Source organism: Lonchura striata, chromosome 5 (genome assembly GCF_046129695.1).
Source record: "Lonchura striata isolate bLonStr1 chromosome 5, bLonStr1.mat, whole genome shotgun sequence".
NCBI lineage: Eukaryota > Metazoa > Chordata > Aves > Passeriformes > Estrildidae > Lonchura > Lonchura striata.
In genome coordinates, this window is record NC_134607.1 from 25,297,675 (window position 1) to 25,316,763 (window position 19,089).

A 19,089-nucleotide genomic window follows, 5' to 3' on the forward strand; every position below is an offset into this window, starting at 1 on the left:
AGTACAACTGCCTGAACACTTCAAGGCTGAGAAAAAGCTAAACATATTGTTAAGGTATTGTCCAAATGCCTCTTATACACTGATGGGTTTGGGGCATCAACAACATCTCCAGGAAGCCTGTTCCAGCATATGCCCACCCTCAGTAAAGAAATGCCTGCCTCCTGATGTTGAGTCTCAACCTCCCCTGATGCATTCTTGACCTATTCCCATGTATGGTGCAGAGCTGGTTTGTGCTGAGGGCCTTTTTTCCCCTTTTAGATGTTACTCTGTCTCCAAACCCATCTTTAACTTTCCGCACTATTGGAGGGATCCTCGACTTCTATCTCTTCATGGGACCGACTCCTGAGAACGTGGTTCAGCAATACACTGAGGTTAGTGGAAAAGTGCACATGGAGCAGTGCCTTGTAACACAGTCAGTAGCTGGTAGTATCAGTGGGTAGTGCAGCCAGAGCTTTGTCTTGATCCATTTGTACAAAGCTGCAGCTTCAGATCCATGGGAAAACTGCCGTGTGCTTGAGCATCTGTGAACAGTCTCGGAGTGTCACAGGCAGGCTGGGTGTTGAGTGCACATCTCCAGCCTCTCCTGCAATATGCCAGGATGGGATGCACTAAAGGGATGCAATGATTAGAAAGATATCTGTCTAAGCTACTCCTCTCTGGGTTGTCACAGTTTTATAGTCTTTGCTGTATGACATGACTGCATTTTGACACTGCAGGCCAAGTAAACAAACTAGGCAGAGCACAGATGGGAATGTCTGGGAACTTTACATATGCTGGATTTCAGAGATACTGAATGGACTTTAAAGTCTTCAAGCCTTTATTTGCCAGTAGAATTGTTTGCTGATTTTGGAGCCATCAGGCTGTTTTTTACTAATGAAAACCCATATAATTGCATTGGAGAGCATGGATGTATAACACTGCATTTACTGCTGACTCACTGAGTGTAACTACTTGCTATCCAATTGCTGAATGATTCCCAGAGAACTGAGAGTACACATGCAAATGACTGTTTTGGAAGTGAACATGCAATTCTTCTCTAGTGAGGACTGTGCAGGAAAAAGTAGCAGATGCTTTTTCTGGTCACCAAATGATGCTTCAACTAGGCCTTTCCACAGAAAATTGCCAGCTCAGATGCAAGCTGTGCATGTAAAGAAATCAGCATCAAACCTAAAGAGTATGGAGCAAAACTGGAGTAATCATGTGAGAAGGGGGGGGTCATGGTGCAGACCCTGAGGATTAAGCTGCACCTGGAAGGCTGAACAGGGTGGGGCATCCCAGAGCTCACAGGCGTTCAGAGCTCACAGCAAGATGTGCATGTGCTCTGCCTTTCCCCATGCCACTCCTCAATGGGGCCTGAACTCTGATCTTTAGCAAACATATTTTCTTTCTTGGCTTTTTAAAGCCTCTGTATCCTGTGCTTGCCTTCTTTTAAAGTGCCTCTATGGGAACAGAAATACTGTGGTTTAGAGCAAGGGTAAAAGAGGATTTAACCCAGAAGGAAAGTATTACTGGATTCTGGTTTGGTGAAGGAAGGGATAAAATTTGCTCATGTTGCTGTTTTGCTCATGTTGCTGTTTTGTCTGGGGTGGTGGATCTGCTAGACGTTCCTTTTCCAAGAAGAGGTTCAGGTGCTACCTCCCAGAGAGGTGAGAGGTTGATGGTACTCCTCCATGTCCTGGAGCAGGAGGAACTCCTCTGTTGCTTGGAGGTTTCCAGCTCCCTCTGCACATCATCCCCACCCTTTGTCTTCCATGGATTAACCCCACCTGGCAGCTCAGACCCACGCAGCCACTCAGTCGCGCCCTCGCAGAGGGGTGGGAGAGAGAATCTAAAGGGTAAAAGTGAAAAAATGTGTGGGTTGAGATAAAGCCAGTTGAATGGGTAAAGCAAAACTGTGCACACAAGCAAAGCAAAACAAGGAATTCATTCACCAGTTCCCAGGAGCAGGAGGGTGTTTAGACATGCCCAGGAATTGGGGGAATGGCTGAACATGTGACTGTTACTGGGAAAGACAAATGCCATCACTCTGAATATCCAGCTCCCCCTTCCTCTTCCCCCAGATTTATGTGCTGAGTATGAAGCCATTTGATATGGAATATCCCTTGGGTCAGTTGGGCTCAGCTGTCCTGGCTGTGTCCCCTCCCAACTCCTTGTGTACCCCCAGCCTCCTCACTGGTGGTGTGGAGTAAGGGGCAAAGAAGACCTTGACTCTGTGTAAGCACTGCTCAGCAAAATCAACTATATCCTTGAATTATCATCACTATTTTCAGCACTAATCCAAAACACAGCCCATTCCAGTTACTGTATAGAAAATTAACTATATCCCAGCCCAAACCAGCACACAGGATCTCCAATGCCAGTGCCTCAGACCAGCAAGCAGGCTGGGATTTTAACTTACATATGGGTAATAAAACCAGCGCGGGGGTGGGGAAGGGGGGGGGGGGGGGGAAAGGAAAGCAACTCTCCCCCAGGCTGGAGCTTTGATCCTCATTTCAAGGGAGTTAGTGCTGCAGTCTGATGGGAATTAGAGCCATGCCTGCTCCTTTTCAGAGTCTTTTACTGGTGTTTGAAGGCAGCATTTCTGTGGCTTAGCAGGTGGTCAGCATCTGAAAATAAAATGAGAGAGTTCTCACTCTCCAGCTGATGGGTAGTGGCAGCTCACTTTCCACCCCTGTCTCTGGGAATGGAGCTGGAGCAAAGAAAAGAAGGTAAAGGCGAGCAGTGGGCGTCTCCTAATGAGACATGTCACATGCCAGGACAAAAAAAATCCTGTTCTGTATTCTCTGCACTTGTGCTCAACTCTCTAGGGAATCTTAAAGAATGTATGTTAGTAATTTCAATGTGAAATAATAACTTCTTCAGTAAACATCCTGAAATTCCAAGGTCAGAAATGTTACAGTTACCATATTATTAGTCTCTAGGGTAATAATTTGACTTTTATGTACAAGATATGTGGGAAGGTGAAGGAGACAGAAAAGACTTAATTTTTCAGTTGTATTTTCTGTCACACTGAGAGGATTTTCCCTGTGCAGTCATTGTCATGCTGTAGGGCAAGAGAAGGGGTAGAAAGGAGAAGTGTGACTGATGTCTGCAAGGCACTTCTCAGCAGCAGGGCTCAAGGGTTTGCATTCTCAGCTGTTTGCATGGGTCTGCTCTGGGAATTGGTGTTTTGGGAGCTGCTGGCTGCAGGGGCCCCTGCTGGGACCAGGCTGCACTGCTGCAGAGCTTTTCGGTGGAATAGCACCTGCCTTCCCCCTGAGCAAGTCTGGTCCAGTCACTGCTTTTTGCAGGGACCACTCATTTTATCTCTCCAGGATGGCCCCACTGGTGTGGCAGGGTGGCCAGGTGCCAGTGGGTGCACAGCTGGTGAGAACAAGGGAGCTGTTTCCAGAGCAAAGTGCTTTACACCTTTCTCAAATGTTTTGTGCCATTGCCTTCAGTACCACTTCAGTATCTGAGCCACCTCTCTGCCTCTGCTATGCTTGTTTCTGTGAGAGGTTTAGGAGCTTAGCTCTGCTCAGTGCTTTCATGTGGCTCCCTGCAAACCACTGAGTTAGGACAGCTTTGTAACAAAGCTCTTTATTTGGCCTCTGGAGTATGCAAGATTTCCCCACACACCTCTCCAGGTTGTCACCACCACCAGGGTGGACCACGGACTCTTGGCCAGAGCTGCTGGGTCCAGGCTATGCCAAGAGCAGGGCTCTTGGCACTCTGTATGGTGATCAGCTGCCTTGCCAGAGTCACCAGCCTCTCTGCATCCTTGGAGTGAGGACAGGTAACAGCAAAAGCTGTGGTGGCCCTGGATGCCAGCCTGGCCAAGGATAATCTGCTTTGAGTGGGCTCCAAGAGTGAGGCATGGTGTGAGAAGGGAGCAGAGGGTGAATGTTGGTACCTCTGTCCCTCTAGTGTGTGCTGCATGGAGCAGAGGTGAGCTGTAGGATGCATCCTGCCAGTGGCACCAGGGTGCTACAGCAGTGGCAGCAGCCATGGGCTATGTGCTGGGCCTGGTCCCATGGGAAGGAGGAGCCTCCAGTCCCATTCTTCTGCTCCCTCCTGCCTCTGAGCCCAGCTGTGTGGGGTGTTACTCCTGCCACGTCTAAGGCATCTCAGATTGTCCTGTACAGCTCTCTCTATGTGACAGTGATCACATTTTTCTCCTACTGCAGAAGAGGTCTGGTGTGCAGAACAGTTACATAACACAAATCTCACTTTTAACAGCAAACACCTCCGTTTGCAGGAGGGTGAGAAGAGCAGGAACAAGCTAAAGAATTCAAGCTCTGACCTCAGCCTGGATGAGGCTCTGCAGTCACACCTAATACAAGGCCAACATTGCCAAGACCACTGGTGGCCTTTCAGAACAGACCAACAGTGCACAGCAGTAGTGGACAGTCAGGAATGTTAGGGTTCAAAAAATAGATATTTAATAGCTCTTGGGTAAAGGCCATGAATTTGTTTTTTTGTCATAAGTTATCCAATAACAAGCTGTAAGTGAGCATACTGTAAGTCTTCTGATTCTTCTTGGAGAGAAGACTGCTGGTTTGCTTCCTCCTTACGGAACTGTGGGCTATTTACAGATGTAAGGGACCTCAGAGGTCTCTAGTCCACTTTCCTATTGGAGAGGTAACATGGGGAACCTGCTTGTACATATATCTTATCACAGATGATTCAGTGAGTCTTGGAGCTATGTTCCCCAAGAAGGAACAAACAGCTGATAATTGTTTTGTGCAGCAAAAACCAAGATTTGAAGACCTTGGCATTGAAAATCCTTAATTTTTTATATTCCTGAGGTGGTGAGCATCTTCTTTATGGTTCAACAGCTGCAGGGCCTTTCTTTTTGCTCTCCTAAATCAAAGCTTAGCTTCTGTTAACAGACTTTGAGTGAAGGTTGCCCTCTAACTGACTGGGTGCCCACAGCACTCAGCTGCTTGCCTTAGTCATAGCAGATGAGCTGGATACAGATATGTGGGCCATAGGAGCACCTGTGGAATTTAGCCACTGCGTATTTAGCCATACAGAAACACTAAATCAGTGCATTAGCCCACTTGGGTTTTACAGTTTCCTCCTATAACTCCTCTTTGAAGAAAGGGAGTTGAAGCAAATACCAAGCTTCAGAAATCATTCTGTGTGGCTAATTAGGGTGTAAGATTAGCAATCTGCATTGTGGGACATCTCAGCTCCTTTGTGAGCACGGGAAAGGGCACCTCTCTCCAGCCTCTGTGATATGTAGGCATAACTCAGCAGCTGTCTCTCTCTCATCAAAGTCTTTGGTCATAGTGTTAACAGAATAGCATCCTGATTTACTCTATAGAATTTATAACCTAGTACATGTCACTGATGCTCATATTAATAACATTACTTGTCCAATAATCCAGCATAGGGAAAATGAATACAGATCACCTGCTCCCTAGACACAGATTTTATCTTTTAGATATACTTGTTTCCACTGAACTTCATTCTTACCAGGAAGTGCTTCCAGGGTACCTCCTTGATACATCAGCTCTCAGGTGGCTCTGAAAAAAGTGAAAACAAATATACGTAATGCTAAATTATGTAAACATGGAAAAACTAACAGTGATTTATTAAATATCAGGAGTTAGTTAAGAAGCAAGTGCAGGAAGAATTCTGGAACAGAAAATACGATCTTTGTTTTTTTACTGTTTCTGCACTGCCATATCTTTGTGCTTTTCATTTTCCCTTTCATTTTGGATACCACGTTTTTGCTCTTTCTAGGTTTTCCTCCCTCCGTTCCCCTGCCATACCCCATCTACCATTTCTGATTCTATGGGAGTCAATTTTGCCAAGCAGGCTTTCTCTGGCTGCTGCACTTTCTGATAATTTGTATGCAGAATGCAATCTATATGAATTAACTAGATCCTAAATATATATCAACTCCAGCTTGAGTCTTCAGGTTTGCAAAATTACATTCCTGCCTCTGCTGATCCATCTGTGAGTGGGCACCATATGTCAGTTTCTTTATCAGGAAGCTTCAGGGGGATCCAGTAGAGAGAGTCCACAGCATAATTAGAAAAAAGAACATTTGTTTTCCCAGCTGCGCTGTTTTCATCCTTCCTCTTCAAATATTCTGCTGGTTTCATTTAAACTCACCATAGATGCACCAGCCTGGTGAACCTAGAGAACTAATTGCTTTAAAAACTTAATATCTTCCTTTCAAGATAGATATTTTTCTGTTGGTTCAGCTGTAATCCAAAACTCCTCAAGGGATGCTGTCACAAAATACTGTCTCACTCTGTGGTCCAGAATGACACAGCCCCATCCCATAAGGGTGAGCAGGTGAACCCCAGCAAACCCCAGTGCTGGGGACATGTCCTTTTGGAAGGGCTCTGACTGACACAGCAGTGGCCACAGCTCCACCTCCAGCCCCACTGCTTTCCACCTGCACGCTTGATAGGACATGGGGGACAAAGCCAATCCTCATCTAACTCTTGAAATGCAAGGCACTGGCAATGTCCCAGACTGACAATTAGTCAGTCCTCCAGCAATGTCCTCCCCAGGCAGGAGTGACCTGGGGAATCACAGGACCCAGAGCAGAGCTGCTCAGCAGTTCCCACTGCCTCTGCCCAGGCTGGTTCTCCCTTTCCCATTTCCCAGCCTGCTTGGGAAGAGGCAGCAGATGCCATGCAGACATCCTGCCAGGGCACAGGGCTCTGCATTGAGCTGCAGGATTAATATTTATCAGCCACTTTTCCCTATTTCTCTTGTCCAAGATGAGAAGCCTGTGCACAAAGCATCTTATTTCATTAGGGAGTTCTTTTGTTTTGGTCTGTTTTTTTTAACCTTGTTTGTAGAGGTCATTCTCTGTTTCCACTAGAGAAAGCAAGGGCAAAATATGTGTCTGCTTTAGGAGCACAAAATGGTGGGTTCACAAAGCTCTTTGCTGGTCTAAAACAAGCTCTGCTGCCTCCTCAGATGAATTTATCCTTGACATGGTGAGTGTGGATATGACAGAGAAGAAGATTTCTGAGGCAATGTCCTGAGGCTTGCCATGCTGTGTTGGACACTTTGGTGCTGGCTCACAAGGTGTCAGGGAGATTGTCCTGAGCATTCACACCCCATTCAGCTCTCCACAGAAAACCCCAGCAGAGTTTGAAAGATGGTCTGGGTCATCAGATATGTCCAGACATGCTTTCCCAGGTCATACGCTTCCTAAAGAAAATCCCACAGGAAGGTGTGCCTTCATGCAATGCATCTCCAGAGCTTAGCAATGCAATAGACACAGATTGCCAGAAGTGCCTTGTTTTATTTATTTAAAGTAGATGGTGTTTAGCTGCCAATATGTGAGTTTTGTTGGTTTTCACTTTTCAGCATAATTACCTAACTATGGATATCCACAAGGAAATAAGGGAGGAACCATTATTTAGCCAAAGGGGGACAATACCTGCAGCTGATTAATAAGTCATAGGTGCTTAATAGCTACTAGATTTTCATGTATTGCCAGCAAAGGTGCTAGAAATAAAAATCAAAGGTTAGCTTCATTGGATTTAACTGAAGTAAGGATTTCAGGAGCTGTCCCCCAGAAAACACTGGTGTGTGCTAACGAGGCAAAGCCAGACTTCAGCTTATTTGTAGAACCGACACATCATAATTGCCCACTGCTCATCCCAGGTTACCACAGCAGCTCTCACCAGGGAAAGCAGAGCAGGATGCCTTCCTTCCCTCCCTTGCTCTCAATTGACTTTCCTCATGCCATTTACAGATGGATTCAGGCAGTGGAAATCAAATATTTATAAAATCATATTTAACTCATTGCCTTGTGTTTCAGTTGAGAATTTCAGGATCAAACAGCAACTCTGGCCTGGAAGAGGGTTGTCAGTGCCTGGCAGCACAAGGCTGTGGGCCAGCAATAACAGTAGTCAGCCATAAGTAACTGAGTTTCATCAGATTGGTGTGTAAATATGATTAAAACTTCAGAGAGCTCAAATAAAAATCAGACTCTTGATAAGTTAGTTCAGCTGGATGTGGTAAGAGAAGTTTGCAAAGCTTATGTTGCTGTGTGTTGTTGGAGATTTGCCTTCTGTTGACCAAGGGGTTTGTGGACTTGTCGTGGATCAGGTGGCATGAGGATCCACACTGAACTTCTGCTGGCATGTGCCCTGTCAGTGAGAGCACACGCTGCTGTGCAGAGGCTGAGACCACATTTAACATTAGCCTGGCTTTTTTACACCATGTTTCCACTGGAACTGATGCTCAGTGCTGGTGTTGTTGGAGTCTCTGTGAGGGGCAAGGATCCACCAGGAGAAGTGCCAAGCATGCTGTGCTGAGAGCCACTTGGAGATTTAATGGGGGTGTGATGCCTGTGCCCTGGTCTTTGTGCCTTAAATGATCCGGAAGCCTCTCCTGGTGTTTTAGAATAACTTCTTTTCCTCTCACCCCTTGTGTTTCTGTATTCCTCATTCCTGCTGCAGGCCATTGGACGCCCACACATGCCAGCCTACTGGTCTCTGGGATTCCAGCTCTCCCGCTACGGCTATAACACCCTTGATGCTTTAAAGGCAACTGTTGATCGCATGAAGCACTATGACATCCCATATGTAAGTATGAATTGTTCACTGTGTGTGCTAATCGTAGAAGTATAATGGAGGGAAAATAATTATCTTACAAAGAGAATTGTAGAATAAAGGGACATTCATAATCTTATGCAGTGGGTTTGCATGTAATATCTTCATAATACTTAAAAAACATTTAAACTGGGCATGATGTTTAAGTGCTGCTCTTGACTGTATAGCAGTTTATTTTGGTGTGGATTTGCAGTATGAGGTGCTAGCATTTTAAAAACAAATAATGAAAAACAAAGTTCTAAAGCAAGGGGCCTCGTAATAATCGGGAGCTGGACAATAGAAATGCAGATCTGAACCAATGTAGTTAATCAAAGATTCTCCCTTTATTATTTATAAGATGGCAGTTTATATACACTTCAATATAGTTTACAATTGTGAGAACACTCTCATTGGCAAGAAAACATTGTTCCTCTTTGTCTTAAGGTGGCTAAAGTTTCACACTTCAGACCTATACTAATTCACACCCAGAAAGCCCAGTGCTCTGTGCTTACACCTTAACATAATTTCTAACTGCGCCACAGACTAATTCCTAACTGCACCATAGGCTTCAAAGGCCTCACCGAGGCCCACATCTGAGGCCTAGGCTGGGGTAGCTCAACCTTCATTCCAAATATAAATCGTGTCCTCTCTCTTTCATAAATTCTGCTACAAACTTCTGATGCAGATCACTGCAAAATAGTTGCTAAACTAGGACTTCTGCATTTTCTTGTAGTCCTCTGCTAGAATTGCAATTACAGTCTCAGGTTTCATTGCATACGTTAGCTGTCTTTTAGAAATACCATTGGATACATTCTGGTTTCTGTATCAAATACTTCAGTCATAGAATCATAGAACCATTGGAATTGGAAGGGACCACTAAAGGCCATCTAATCCAACCTCCCTGAAATGAACAGCAGCATCTTCAACTAAATCAGGTTGCTCAGGGCCCCATCCAACTTAATCTTGAAAGTTTCTACGGATGGGGCATTTACCATCTACCTGTGCAACCAGCTCATTGTAAAAAATTCCTTCCTTATATGTGGTCTGAATCTGCCCTCCTTTATTTACAACCATCGCCCCCTGTCCTCTTGCTACAGACCCTACAAAAAGGTCTGACTCCATCTTTCTTATAAGCCCCCTTTAGGTATTTAAAGGCTTCAGTAAGTTCTCCCTTGAGCCTTCCCTTCTCCAGGCTGAACAGCCCTAACTCTCTCAGCCTGTCCTCATAGCAGAGGTGCTCCAGACCCTCTGATCACTTTTGTGGCTCTCCTCTAGACTTGCTCCAACAGATCCATGTCTTCCCTGTCTAAGAACTCCAGAGCTGGATGAAATATTAATGTAATTTTTTACTTTAAAAATGTTTAGGATGTCCAACATTATGATATTGACTACATGGAACGTCACCTGGACTTTACCTATGATAAAGTGAATTTTGCTGGTCTGCCAGAGTTCATGAAAGAGCTGAAGAAGAACGGAAAGCACAATGTGGTGATTCTGGTAAATTAACGATATTACTAATTATTTCTCCATTTATAAGAACTGTTCACAGCATAGTCTTCATAGCAGTGACTAGGTGCTAACACATGTATGCTAATGTAGCAGCTTTTCCATTTTCTCATATGTTGAAAAGAGCTGAAGAATAATTTCTCACAGATTTAATTTTTAGAAGTGTTGCCTTTATTTGATATCTCTGTACCGGTATCATCTCTGTTCCAAAACATTAATTCTCTGTCATTTTTTCTGCACTCAGTTATAAGAAATTTTGCCTCTGAATTGAGAAAGGATTCCTTTCATGCAATTCTTTCCTGAAATTAACAAATAAATTTAATACACATACAAAAATAGCTGAATAATGGAAAAAAATCTATTCCTGATTGCTCTGGAATATAGTAACTATAATTCATGTTTCCTTGTACTTACTTTTTATCTAAGTTAATGGGAGAAATGATTACTTGTATGCAAATTTGTGGAAAATGTATTTTGAACCTCTAATCAAAATTGGCTTATGGCCAAATGAATTAATTTGGATACAAGTGAAAATTGGGGTTTTCCATCTTCCCCAGTAAATTTTTCCAGCAAAATTTTCTCTTTCTCTCCAGCACTTCCACATACATGTCCTTGTGCCAAAATGACTCTGTCACAATAGCTAAGTGAACCAATGGTGGCGAGGAAACTGGAGACCAATTTAATAGAAATTTAAGTAAAGATGAAAATAAATTAGGAAATTAAATAAAATCCGTTGATAAATTCACAAGCTCTTGCTCTCCATGGTCCCCCAGCAGCTCAGCAGTAGGAGGGCTGCACTCCCCAGAGCAGGCTGCAGCTCATTCTCCATAACCACTGTGGGCAGGATAAGAGGAAAAGCATTTTAAATTGCAGCAGGACAAATTCAAGGCAAACATTAGGGTACAGCTGCCTGTCTGCAAGGTGAGCTGAGCTCAGACAGCTGCTGGGGCCAGGGTCCCTCCCCAGGTGGGTGCTGTGAACAGGCCCAACAGATGGATCAGGCGTGGCTCTGGCTGAACTGACCCACAGCCACAGGGTAAGGCGAGACAATCCCACAGGGCTCCTCTCAGGACTTTTTGCTGTAACTGTAGATCTGTAACCTGTTTTCTACCTAAATGGTGAGTTTCTATCTTTCATTTGGGTACTTCTTTCATATTGGTACTACTTATTTGTCCTTACCTCCAGCTGCCAGTCTCTCACCCTTCTATTCTCTTTCTTGATATACTGATTCAAGTACGTGTATTCTCCCTCAGCCTTTCTCTGCTTGGCTAAACAAACACATTTACCTACAATTATATTGATGGCTCATGCTTTTAAGGAGACCAGGATTCAATTAATCCAACTGAATCATGATGGACAGGTGACTAATATTTGGACCCTAAATCAAACAAGTCCTTTTAAAATAAGGGCCATGTTCCTCTTCTTGTCCTGGGGATCCTGTCAAAGGTTTGTGGAGAGAGAGACTAAACAGCAGAGTCCTAAATTGTGGGGCAATTTCTCTTTCACTTGTGCTGGTGTATCTGGAGTCAAAACAAGCAAGTGCTATTGCAGTTTTCTCATCTAAAAATCACATTATCTTGTTAAATAGACAGATTAAGGCAGAAGTGCCTCCCTCCTGTCCTTATTTTTTCCTCACAGTTTGTTGTGAAGTTTGAAATACTCCTGAGGATGATGTATTAGTCAGCACCAGAGATAGCTATATCAGTGTTTTCTTTTTAATTGGGAGTTTTCTGATAGTTTCTTTAAACATACCTTTTTTTTTTTCCTAATCTTTGCTTTGGTCTACTATTACTCCATTTACTACTTGGACTCTCAAACAAAACCATGCAGCCTAAGTGATCAATTACATATTGATAATGGAAACAGTTAGAAATCAGTCCTGACTAGCCTAAGTGATACATACAGTGAGTGCTGCTTGCATACAGCAGTATGCATACAGTAAATGCTGCTTGCTAGTTTGTCCCTAAAAATGCCTTCCCCTGGAGGTTCCATTCTGAGCAGCTCAGGGGTGCAGCAGTGAAATCAGTTTTCAGCAGTGAAGGTTCAAGGCACAGCGTTTAAATAGTAGCAGATTACTAAGTCACTTTGATGGAGAGAAACTTTAAGACAAAAATAGACCCAAATTAAATGGATACATCATTGTAAATAACTGAGCAGTAGTGAGCACATGTGCTGCTAGGACTGATTTCTAACTGTTAAGCAGTTTAGGCTCTCTGTAACCTCAATACTGCTCTAGAAATGATCTAATCTCTTAGAGCTCTAACATTAAATACCACATGCCTATTTATTGGTTTATCTCAAAATAGTTTGCAAAACATTAATATAGGAGCAAAATACCAGGAGTTTGGGGTAGCTCTTCCTAAGCACTCTTGCCTTTCAATGAATACATGGTAGTCAACTCTTTTTCATCACTGTTGGGAGGTCTCCAGTTGTTTTGTACTTGCTACTGGGTATAAAGCTACAGACAAGCAGCTGTGCTTTAGTGGGTGAGCTACATTATCTTCTTCCTTAAGAGTTTAACTTCAACAACATTTTTAAAGCCCTTTCAGTTTCTTTGGTGGCACATTTTGCAGCAGTGCAGGGAGGTGTTGCTGTATAAATTCAGCTGTTAGTCAGATGCAAGGAGCATAGCAACTCTTAATTCTTGCAGTGAGCTAATGGGAATCCAGATAGGAAGCCTTTCTTTTGTCCTTCAACTAACTTGTAACCAAGGTCTGTCTTCTGCTCTAGTTCTTTAGCCAAGCTTGTGAAAACAGAGTAAAAGCTGAGCCAGTCTGTCCTTCATTGTTTAAAAGTTACTGAGAAGTATAGTTTGCACTGGTACTGAAGTTTTCTATTTTCACTTTATTACAGTTGCTGATATCTCTGTCAAAATCTGTCTGTTAGCATTCTTTAGTGATGTAAAATATTCCCCTAAGTGGAGCTGGGAGCTGGAGCAGTGTGAAGGGTTTAATTCCCAAGTGATAGTGGGTGCAATCAAGGCAAGTGTAATCCAGCTGGATATTGAAAAAACAATTTTGTATTTAGATTCCCTTTGGGTAGTGGGAGTAATGGTGAGTTCCCCAGATAGAGGAGATTATTGCCTCCCTCATGATGATTTCAGGAAATGGGCTCTGACTGCAGCCAGTGTCATGAAAAATCTCCAGTAAATGGATTTGGGGAATGGGGTCCATCTATCTCATCTCAGAACACTTTGGTCACAAGCAAAGCAGAGATCCTGACAGCCAGCAGTACTGACACTGGAACCTGCTTGAGGATGGGACCCTGAACTCAGTTGTGTCACCATCACTGTACTTCTTGGTGCCACACCAGCAGGAGGTCTGCTCCCCATGCTGCACCCAGGGCTGTGAACCCTCTGTAACTATGGTCACCTTGAGAGTAGCATGGCTCCATTACTGGAGCCTCTTAAGTGCAGCCCTTCTCTCTCCTAATCTCTTTCAGAGGCCAGCTCTGTTTAGGGGAAAATGTGACTTTGCATGTCAGCACCTGGTCATCATCATTGCACTAAATAATTGTGCATGTTTCAGCTGTGTCAGAACAAATATATTCTTTAGAAACAAAGAAGTTCTAAAGTAACAATGAATACCTTGAAAAATTATAAACGTTTTTACTAAAGAGGCTATTTAATGAAAGGCCTTGTAGGCTGTCTATTAAGTCATACTAAAAACAGAAACAGCTAGGAATGACAAGTGACAAAATACTTGGAAGTCAAGAGCAATATGCTAATGATTCAAAATAATGCACAATATCTTTAAGATTTTAAAGCAACTGTGTGAGCTGTAGAGCCAAAAATTTCCAGAGATGAGTTTTTAGGGATGTGCATCAAAATATGTATTTGGGGTGGGGCTGTGGGTGGCAGTCTGGGTACATGCTGGGTGCTCACAGGTCTTCAGGCAGTCAGCTGGAGTTGAGGATGCTCAGCACTTCTTCCCCAAAATGCTACAAAGATGATTGAAGTTTTAACAGGCATGAAACATCTTCCCCACAAACAACCCCTGCAGGCATGGAGAGGTTTTGTTTTCTTTAGGGCAATACTAAACCTGCATAATATATTAATACTAAACCTGCATAATGTATTAGATTTATGCTCTGGAACAACCTTTCATCTGAAGGAAACCATAAGTTTGCATTAGGAGTAGCTAATTAAGCTGACTTCTTCTAGCCTTCATGTCCCTTGAGAGACTACCACAATTAAAAAAGAGTTATTATAGATGGACAGTTTTCTCTTTTGCAAAGTTGGATTATTGAACAAGTTAAAAATGTAATGGACCCTTATAGTCCTTTTGGAGGTGACACTAGAGCTAGATAAAGTTAAACAAAATTTCAGACTTAAAGTAGGGATTTAGCTGTAGCTTTTGTTTTTGAGGCATGGAAGAATATACTTCCCTTACCAGGCTGTAGTTATCAGAGGGCTCACAAGTAAATCAGGCAACTAATTCAAGTATTTAAATGAGATTTAAAACAAGCCTTTAAAATAACTTACCATTTGAGGTCTGATACTTTTTTCTTCTTAAGACATTTATTAGTTAGACTTCTATCACATTTTGATTAAAGTTCCTTTAAATTATTGCACAAGCTACAACTGAGGGGAAGCATTGTTTCAATTGTGTATTTCTCCATTGTGTTTCATAACTGAAAGGTTTTGCCTAAAGCAGAACCTGAGGAAGTAAGATTTTCTAAGAAGAAAGTAAAGAATTCCCTTCTAAAATGGCTACAGTCTTTATCTGTTGTAAAAACCACAAAGCAGATAGTTGCTTCCAATTAGGGATGTATTGCAAAGTGCACTTGCTCCTTTTGGTTGCAGCTGACTGCTGGGCAGAGTTGCAGAGTACCTCTTCATTTACTGTCATCTCCAAGTATTCCTAACTTCATTACTTCCCAGCATGGTGTGTGAGCCTCTATTGTCCTCAGGAGCTGATCAGGCTCTCTTTGTATCAGCTTGGTGGCTACTGATGGTCATCCTGAAGCAGAAGAGTTGTTGGTGTCATTATCACTGGCAGCAGTGAGAGGTGATGACCACCACAAACAGTGGAAAGGGGCTGGAAGGACAAGCCGTGGGGTGTAAAATGCTGTGGTCTTGCTGCCTGGGGAGAGCAGAGGTGTAAGGCCCCACAGGCAGGTGAGTGAATTGGGTTTCTCTACATCAGACTGGCATAACACACATTGGTTTGGAATGGAGGGCTTACAGGGTCCTCTTGAGGTTGGATGTGCCCAGCTCCAAGCCCCTTGAAAAGTTCTTGTTATTCCAGCACTGAGCTGTTGATGCTGAGGCAGCTGGAATAAGGATTGCCTTGGAGAAAACCCAGAGGTGCTCAAGTGTGGGAATGTCCAGCACAGCACCCAGCCACAGCAGAGACCTTGTGGGGGGAAGTAAAATCTAATGCCTCTCCTAAAATACTTTGAACATAGAAAGTCTTATGAAAATAAACATGAGGGTATTTAGTAATTTCACTTTGCTCTTGCCTTGCAGAAGAAATACTCATGACATATCCTTAATGACTTTTTCTAAATTATTGTGTGCTCTCAACTCTTATTAAATTTTAATGCTGTTTTCTTCCACTAGTTTTGCAATCAGCATAAGAACATAATCCAGATTTTTCTAAAATATAGAATAGAAGAGTAATTGTTATTTCTGGGATTTCAATAAAGGAAGGGTGATTGTTCTTTTCAGGACCCTTTTGTAACCAAGGATGAGGAGCCAGGCACTTACAGGCCTTACGACCTCGGCCAGGAAATGGGAGTGTGGGTGAACAACTCTGATGGTGTGACTCCTGCTCTTGGGCGGGTGAGATTTTAATTTTGTCATGCATTTTGTGTAGTTCTGCTTCAAAAAAATAAAGCAGCAATGTAATAGAAATGGGAAAATAACCAGGATTTACATATGTAACTCCTAGATCTGGCCTCCTGGATATTCTGTGTTTCCTGACTTCACCAACCCCAGGGCAGTGGAATGGTGGACCACGTTGTGTCTGGAGTTTAAGGATGTCCTTGACTACGATGGCATCTGGATTGTATGTTTCATTATATCTGCCCTTCCTTCTTTTAAAAAAAAAAAAAAAAAAAAAGAAAATTAAGATTTTCACATGTCTTACTCTCTTTATTAAAGGATATGAATGAGCCAGCCAATTTCATGAGAGGCCAGCTACCTGGATGTGCAGATACTGAAATCAATAACCCTCCTTACACTCCTAGTAAGTATAATAGAATAACTTCTTTACCATGAATTATTTATTACTATTACATTAAAATGTTTTTCTATTTTATATAACATATTATATTTTATAGTAATAATAATATTGTAATTTCATTGGGGGGTTTTTTGTTTGTTTCTTTGGTTTTCTTGCTTGTTTTGTTTTAAACCTGAATAGGCTATATTTTAGGGGGAAAAAAATCTATTCTCTCATTTTCCATTCTTCCCTGCCTGTTCTGTATGTTCAGTTAGATATTTGTTCAAGACTTCAGTGGCTCAGCTTTCAAGGAGTATCAGAAACAATCACTTTCCTCTGTCCAAGGTTCTGCTTGTAACAGGACTAGAAAAATGACCTTTCCTGCCATCCTCCTAGCAACTGGTCTACATCAGAAAAAGGGCAAGATACCTATATACTATAATTCAGCTACAGACTTGTGAAGTAACCCTTGCCACTGCTAGTCTTAGACATGGGCAGTCTCTGCACTATGACAAGGGAGATGGTGCCTTAGTTCAATGTATTTCCTTTCTCTTAGGAAAGAAATTATCACAGTGTCACTAGAAATGGGCTAAAAATAAGTTTTTAAATACCTAAGCCTATGGGAAACTTACAGGAATGGGAAAATCTCTTCCCGTAGCTGAGTTAATGACAGGCTCATTCCTCCCCAGGAAGCCATGAGTACTGATGATTATTGCCAGTGGTGTGGCAGTTAATCCAGCCAACATTTCCCCAGGAAAGCCCAGCTGCCTGAGCAATGTTAATATGCAGTAGGAAGCTGATACATGAGAGTTGGGGCATTGGCAGTGGAGAATTGGAAATGTCCCCTTTTCCCCTTCATGCTTTTGTACTCATAAGAATTCTAAATTTTCTTTATTAAATGGCAATTCTTTCTTTTTTTTACTTTGAATATAAGATAAGCATAAAAAAGCATGACAAAATATTAGAAAGAGATTGTAAATTTTTGAAAGCCGAACCAGAGCTTTTAATGATGATTTTGGTGTTTGCTCTCTTTGTGGGGTAACCACTACATACTTACCCTGTGGGTCTTGACCAAAGCCCAGGAACTGATGAGAATTTCCACCTTTGCCTTAAATTACCTTCAATTTTGTCAGCCTTCAGAGCTGTATAAAAGATGTGAGACACTGGGTAAATTGGCCAAAAGAGCGGAGCTCCCTTTACATGACAAATAGAGAACTGAGAGTGAACCCATGCAGGGGCTTCTGAGCCATGCAGCTGAGCTTTGTGAAGATTAGCACTGACGTCTGAGCCACTAGAAGGGACTCAAATCTAGAGGCCTACATGATGTGTAAGGACACTGAGAGATACTGAAGACAGGTGTGTTTTGAGCCCAGTTTCTCTGACTTGACTCATGTATATATGCACCTGCTTCTGCTTGTGGCCCACAGTGTTAGAATGATATAATGGGTTTGTTAATGTGTATTGTATAATTGTATAATGTTATAGATGGGTTTGTGTTAGAAGGGACCTTCACAACCATGTTGTTCCAGCCCCCCTAGCATGGGCAGGGACACCAGACCAGGTTTCTTGAAACCCCATCCCTCCTGGCCTTGAACAATTCCAGCATGGGGCATCCACAGCTTCTCTGGGCAGCCTGTTTCAGTGTTTCACCACCCTCACAGGAAAGACTTCCTTCTATCTAATATAAACCTACTCTCTTGAAACCATTACTCTTTGTCCCATCACTCCATGCCCTTTTCAAAAGTCCCTCTCCAGGTTTCTTGTAGGTCTCATTTAGGTACGAGAAGGCTGCTTGAAGGTCTTCCCAGAGATTCCCTGGTTTTGGTCTTCCTTCTGCAGCCAGGAGCCCTAGGCATTACATCTCAACATGTAGGGAATCTATCTTGAACCGGTGTTTAAGGGCTTTCTTTTCTATTTCACTTTATAGAATACGTGCCTGTTCTTAGCTGTCCAAGCCCTTGACTTATATGAGAGGTGACCTAAGCTGTTTAGTCCAGTATGACATAAGGACCTCCTCAGGGTTAGCAGAGTTTTGGGAGCTCACTATTGTTTTAAGTGCAAGTCCCAGTTTCAGAGCCTCGGGCTTTTTGTCAATGTAGCCTTCAAGCGCCTTGTCTGAATTTTATAACCATCATTACACGTAACCATGGTTTGATCTTCTGGTTCAAGCCAGATGTCCTTCAAATCAATTTTCTATAAAACACTTTATACTGAAGATTAATATGCAATTGTAAAATAATCAGTATTACTGAGGCAGAATACAAAATACTCAGAATAAGAGTGAAGCATGAACCTGTGATTCACGTGGTAGCATTTTCTCTCCTATCCAACCTTAAATTTATAGGGCTAATAATCAAGAACCACTGGGACATTAAGTGTGACTTTCCTCAGAAACTTAGTGGCTTCTTCAAAGACGTATTGGTCAAAGTGACTTGGAAATTGCCTATAAATTAAGTTATTTCTGATGTAGATCACCGACACTGGAGTCTTTGTGTTCTAAAGATCCAAACACAAGGATTGTAGCTGTAGTGGCACAGCAAGGCTGAGAGGTTAATGGGGTTTCAGGTACAGAGAAATTGTGATAATGAACTGCAACCATACAGGAAGTGTGATTATGCAGGCAGATCGCTTGTTCGTGGAGAAATACTTACAAAAGTGTGTGCACCTAATTAAGCATGAAAAAAAGAATTTTTGAGAATTCACTTTCTTTTTTATTTTGAAAGAATTGCATAATATTTGCAACACCATCTCTAAAAATAATTATAATGTCTCGGTTTGAAAGACAGGTGTCTGCTAAGGAAGGCAGGAGCCTCCCTTGGAATGGAAAATATAAACCACTTCCTTCCCAATTATTATAATTT

The 19,089-nt window shown here is 42.6% G+C and overlaps 1 protein-coding gene across 1 annotated transcript in view; it reads left to right on the plus strand.

Annotated features, from left to right (window-relative positions):
* The window catches only part of LOC110481816 (sucrase-isomaltase, intestinal), a 46,156-nt gene that overhangs the window by 15,073 nt on the left and 11,994 nt on the right, over positions 1-19,089 (plus strand). Inside the window, exons 7-12 of the mRNA XM_077783119.1 lie at positions 259-371; positions 8,424-8,549; positions 9,921-10,052; positions 15,733-15,846; positions 15,956-16,072; positions 16,168-16,252. Of these exons, the coding sequence (XP_077639245.1) occupies positions 259-371; positions 8,424-8,549; positions 9,921-10,052; positions 15,733-15,846; positions 15,956-16,072; positions 16,168-16,252 (687 nt within the window). The remainder of the gene's footprint in view (positions 1-258; positions 372-8,423; positions 8,550-9,920; positions 10,053-15,732; positions 15,847-15,955; positions 16,073-16,167; positions 16,253-19,089) is intronic.